We start from the raw sequence: 4701 nt of genomic DNA, 5'->3' as shown, positions 1-4701 counted from the left end.
GGAAAGTCCAACCTTGTCTGTGGTGTTCCGAGTAGGATTCCGGTAATGAATGATCGTGACGTGCTTCAAACTTTAACCTGCTGGGCGTTGGTGACAGATGCAAAAGAGGGATTCTATTCCAGTAGGAGCGGGAACCAACCGGTGATTAGCCGTACTGTGACAGAGTGCGTTAGCATAGTTTTCACTGCGAGGATGGGATGTAGCCATCAGCCATGGGTGATGCCTCCAGACTGGTTAGCTGTGCGAGTGACAGCCGCACAGGTTATTTCCCCGTGAGGAATGAAAGTAGCCACAGTTGATGGTGAACCCTTATACAAAGCTTGCCATGGAAAGGAGTGAGAAGGATTGATTAGAAGCAGTAGAAGAGCAGGCGTCCAAGAGCTCTACAGCATCTCCATCCGCTTATCTGAAATTCCTACCAATGAATCTGCATAAGTATCTTTATCCCTTTCATTATTTCTATTTTCGAAAACCCATAAAACTACTTTAATCTGCCTAACTGAGATTTGCAAGGTGACCATAGCTTGCTTCATACCAACAATCTCTGTGGATTCGACCCTTACTCACGTAAGGTTATTACTTGGACGACCCAGTACACTTGTTGGTTAGTTGAACGAGATTGTGAAGGAAATAAACAATGCCCTCAGAGCATAAATCCAATTACAAGAAAAAAGGGAATCACAATTTTGTCCACCAATATGCTAAGGGCTTGTGTTTTGGACCAGCCAATGAGTTGGGATTGGTATATGCCACTAGTGGAGTTTGCTTATAACAATAGCTACCATGCGAGCATCAGAATGGTTACGTATTAGGCTTTGTATGGGAGGAAATGTCAGTCTCTGCTATACTGGTATGAAGCTGGAGAAAGGAGCTTATTAGGGCCTGAGATGATAGGTGAAATCATTGAGCAGATAAAGAATATCTGAAGCTGAATTCTTGTAGCTCAGAGCTGTCAGAAGAGCTATGCTGATCAAAGGCGGAAGCCTTTGGAGTTTGAGGAAGGAGAGCATGTCTTTCTAAAGGTTACTCCAACAACTGGAGTGGGAAGAGCCATTAAAACAAAGAAACTTAATCCCCATTACATCGGATCATTTGAGATTCTGAAGAGAATTGGACCGGTGACTTATAGGATCGCTTTACCGCCGCATCTTTCAAACTTGCATGACGTATTTCACGTGTCACAGCTTCGAAAGTATACTCCAGATGCAAGTCATGTATTGGAGCCAGAATCAGATCAAGTGAGAGAGGACCTGACGCTTCCAGTAATCACAGTTAGGATCGATGACACTAGTATCAAACGTTTGCACGGAAAAGAAGTATCATTAGTGAAATTGGCTTGGATTCGGGCTGGTATTGAAGAGTATACTTTGGAGCTCGAATTGGATATGTGGAAGGACTACCCACACCTTTTTTCAAGTAATTGAATATGAATTTTGAGGGCAAAATTCTTAATTAGGTGGGTAGGATGTAAACCTCGTAGAATTAGTGAATAATTAATCAAAAAAATTAAATTTTAATAAAGAAAATTTAAAATGTGAATTTTATATTAAAATAGTATAGAGCAAATTAAAACGAGAATTTTGACACTAATTTCAAAGAATTTGGCCCAAGATTGGGCCGAACGGGCCGAACCGGACAAACCGGGCCCAGAATGGGCCCAAGGCCCAACTCGGCCCATTAACTTTTAATGAACACAGCTTCCCCTTTCTCTTCCCTTTTCATTCATGCTGCACAACAAGGGAAGAAGGGGAAAAGCTTTCAAACCCTAACCTTGTGAACAAACCACCATATCTCCTCTCTCCGAACTCCAATCACCACACTATTTGCGGCCACGCAATCATCACGTCAAGCTCTACGAATCTATCAGAACAATTTCATAGGTAAGCCACTCTATCACCCCAGTTTTTCTACCCCTTTAATTTCAAAAATCTTGAGCATACATGTTGAGAATTTGTTGGCTTTGATGTTATAGGTTCAATTTAGCTTGCGGGGCTTGTTGGGCTTAGTTCGTTTGGTTCGTGGGTGCGATAAGGATCATTAACCATAGTTATTTCTTGTTTTGAGTATGTTGGGTATTGAGTCTTTGGGTATATACGTGTATATATGTGTTAGGTGTGTATGTATGTATGATATGAAGTCTTTGGAGCCTTTGGAAGCTTGGGTTTTGGAGCTAAGTTGCTTAAAAGTGGTGTTGAAGGCTTAAATTTTTTGCCTAAGTGGGTTGCCTTGGATAATACGTGAAAATTGACTAAGGTATGGTTTAGGTTTCACGTATTTAATATATAATGTTCTGTGAAAACTTAGGCTAGATGACCATAGGATAGGTTGGAATGTAAGAAAATGTTTGATGCTTAGCACCTGTGATAAATATGATGATATGAATTGAGTGTATGTTGGATGGTTGCTGCTTATCCTGATGATAGTATGTTAATTGATGAATTGGTGATGGATGATGTGATGATATGATTATATGTGTATTGAGTGAGTTGTTGATAATATTGTTGATGCAAAACAAGGAATTGAGGTTTGAAATTGTGTAATTATAAAGTATGGTTGAAGGTGGTGTGATGTGAAGAATGTAGTGTTGTGTTGATGTGCTATGATATGATATTGTGCTGAATCTCGGTGTAAAATTATGGATATGAGTTTAGGTTCCAAGAAAATTGAGGTTTGGAGTCTTTTTTGTAAAATTGATTTTTGGTCGAACTTCGGCGAGTCATAACTTGGCTTCCGGACCCCAAAAAGTTTCAAACTTATTTCATATGAAAATTGGATCCGTGAAGTTTACGCCATTCAAAGAATAGATGACAAATGTTTTAAAATGAAAAAGTTATGCGCATTGAAATTTCGGAGGGCAAGACTGAAAATCCTGCATTTTTTGGCATTTTACTGATTCTACACAGCTTGCATACGCGACCACTGCACGCGACGCGACCACTACACGCAACACGACCAAACTCTACGGCTTTGCTTGCTTGCGTATGCGAGCAGTGTGTTTGCGTATGGTGCGGTATTTATAACCCACAAACTAACCGGCAAGTGCACCGGGTCGTACCAAGTAATACCTTACGTGAGTAAGGGTCGATCCCACGAGAATTGATGGATTAAGCAACAATAGCATTTGATAGGATTAGTTAAACAAACAGAAAATGATTTTGAGATGTTCAAAAGGTTTGAGAAGTAACTCAGAAAATCAAAAGATAGACATGTAAATAAATTAGGAATCAAATATTGAGAAATAGTTAAGGCTTCAGAGTTATTTATTTTTCCGGATTTACTTTTCTTACTAACTATTTTAATTATGTAGGATTCAATTTATGGCAAACTATATGTGACTAGACCCTAATTCCTTAGACCTTCCTAGTCTCCTCTAAAATTCATCAACAGCCAATTTCTTGGTCAATTAATTCCAATTAGAGGGTGATGATCAATTTCCAATTTATATGCCACAAAAACTCTAATTATCCAAAAATAAAAGGATTATATGTCACGTATCCCGTTAAATCCAGATAGTTAAAATTTAGAAGAATATGTTTTCAAGTTGTTGTTCAAGTAAAGAGCTTTTCCAAGTTTTACAAGAACTCAAATAGAAAAAGGGTCATACTTCCGTTCCACCCAAATTCATAAAATAAAGAGCGAAAACAATTCTTAAATTATAAATCCATACATAAATTAAAATAGAAAAAGCAATAAAATCAATCCATAGAAATAGACAGAGCTCCTAACCTTAGCAATCTTTTTCAACTGGCTCCTCATTAACTTGTGCTTCCATACTTGCCACTTGTTCACTTATCAAGGTGATAACCTTAACTTCCTCTCTTGGGTTTGGAATTGCGTTACCAGAAAGGCTATTAGTGGTGCTCTGATCAATTTTATTAACTCTTGTGGCTAATTGACCAATCTGAATCTCCAAGTTCTTGATTGATGCTCTGGTTTCCTATCTAAAACTTGCCAAGATTTCTTCCAAATCATCGTTCTGTTGGGGCTGAGAAGTTGCTTGCTGAGATGACTGAAACTGGGAGTTGTTAAAATTATTCTGTTGAAAGCCACCCTAAGAACTATGATTAAAATTTTGTGACCTCTGAGGTTGCTCTCTCCACCCAAAATTTGGGTGATTTCTCCATCTCTGATTGTAGGTCTTAGAATAGGGATCATTATTGGGATTTCTAGGAGCACTCCCCATGTAATTGACCTCTTGAAGAGGATTTTGGGTGTTGATAGCTGAAACTTGCATGCTCCCCATTTGTTGAGTAAGTAGATTTAATTGCTGAAACATAAGCTTGTTCTGAGCAAGAATAGCATTAAAAGTTTCTACTTCCATAACACTCTTCTTCTGAGGAGCTTCAATATCTGATGGTGGCTCTTGATATGGGTAGAAAGATGATGGTTCTTGGTAGTTGGAACATGGAGCATTGAAGTTTCTTTGGTTTTGACTTTGCCAACCAAGATTTGGGTAGTTTCCCCATTCATAATGATGTGAATCACTACTCGGGTGTGAGTAGTAATCCATATGATCTCTCTCCATTATTTTTTCTTAGCACAACACACCAAACAGAATTAAATGTACCATGTGGTAAACAGAAAAATAAAGAAGAAAGAACAAAATTCTAAAAATTAAAATAAAAAAATTAAAATAAAACTAATTAAGAAACACCAAACTTAATTTTAGAAATTAAAAAAAATATTCCTAATTTAATTATA

General features: G+C 38.0%; 1 protein-coding gene across 1 annotated transcript; it reads left to right on the top strand.

Moving 5' to 3' along the window:
- Positions 1-783: 783 nt before the first annotated feature.
- On the top strand, positions 784-1424 carry LOC110278150 (uncharacterized). Its single transcript, XM_021136348.1, has 2 exons — positions 784-850; positions 943-1424. Exons 1-2 carry the CDS (start codon positions 784-786, stop codon positions 1422-1424), a joined length of 549 nt encoding a protein of 182 aa, XP_020992007.1.
- Positions 1425-4701: the final 3277 nt, after the last annotated feature.

This window comes from Arachis duranensis, chromosome 2 (assembly GCF_000817695.3).
Source record: "Arachis duranensis cultivar V14167 chromosome 2, aradu.V14167.gnm2.J7QH, whole genome shotgun sequence".
Taxonomy (NCBI): Eukaryota; Viridiplantae; Streptophyta; class Magnoliopsida; order Fabales; family Fabaceae; genus Arachis; species Arachis duranensis.
This window is presented reverse-complemented; position numbering and strand designations above follow the sequence as displayed.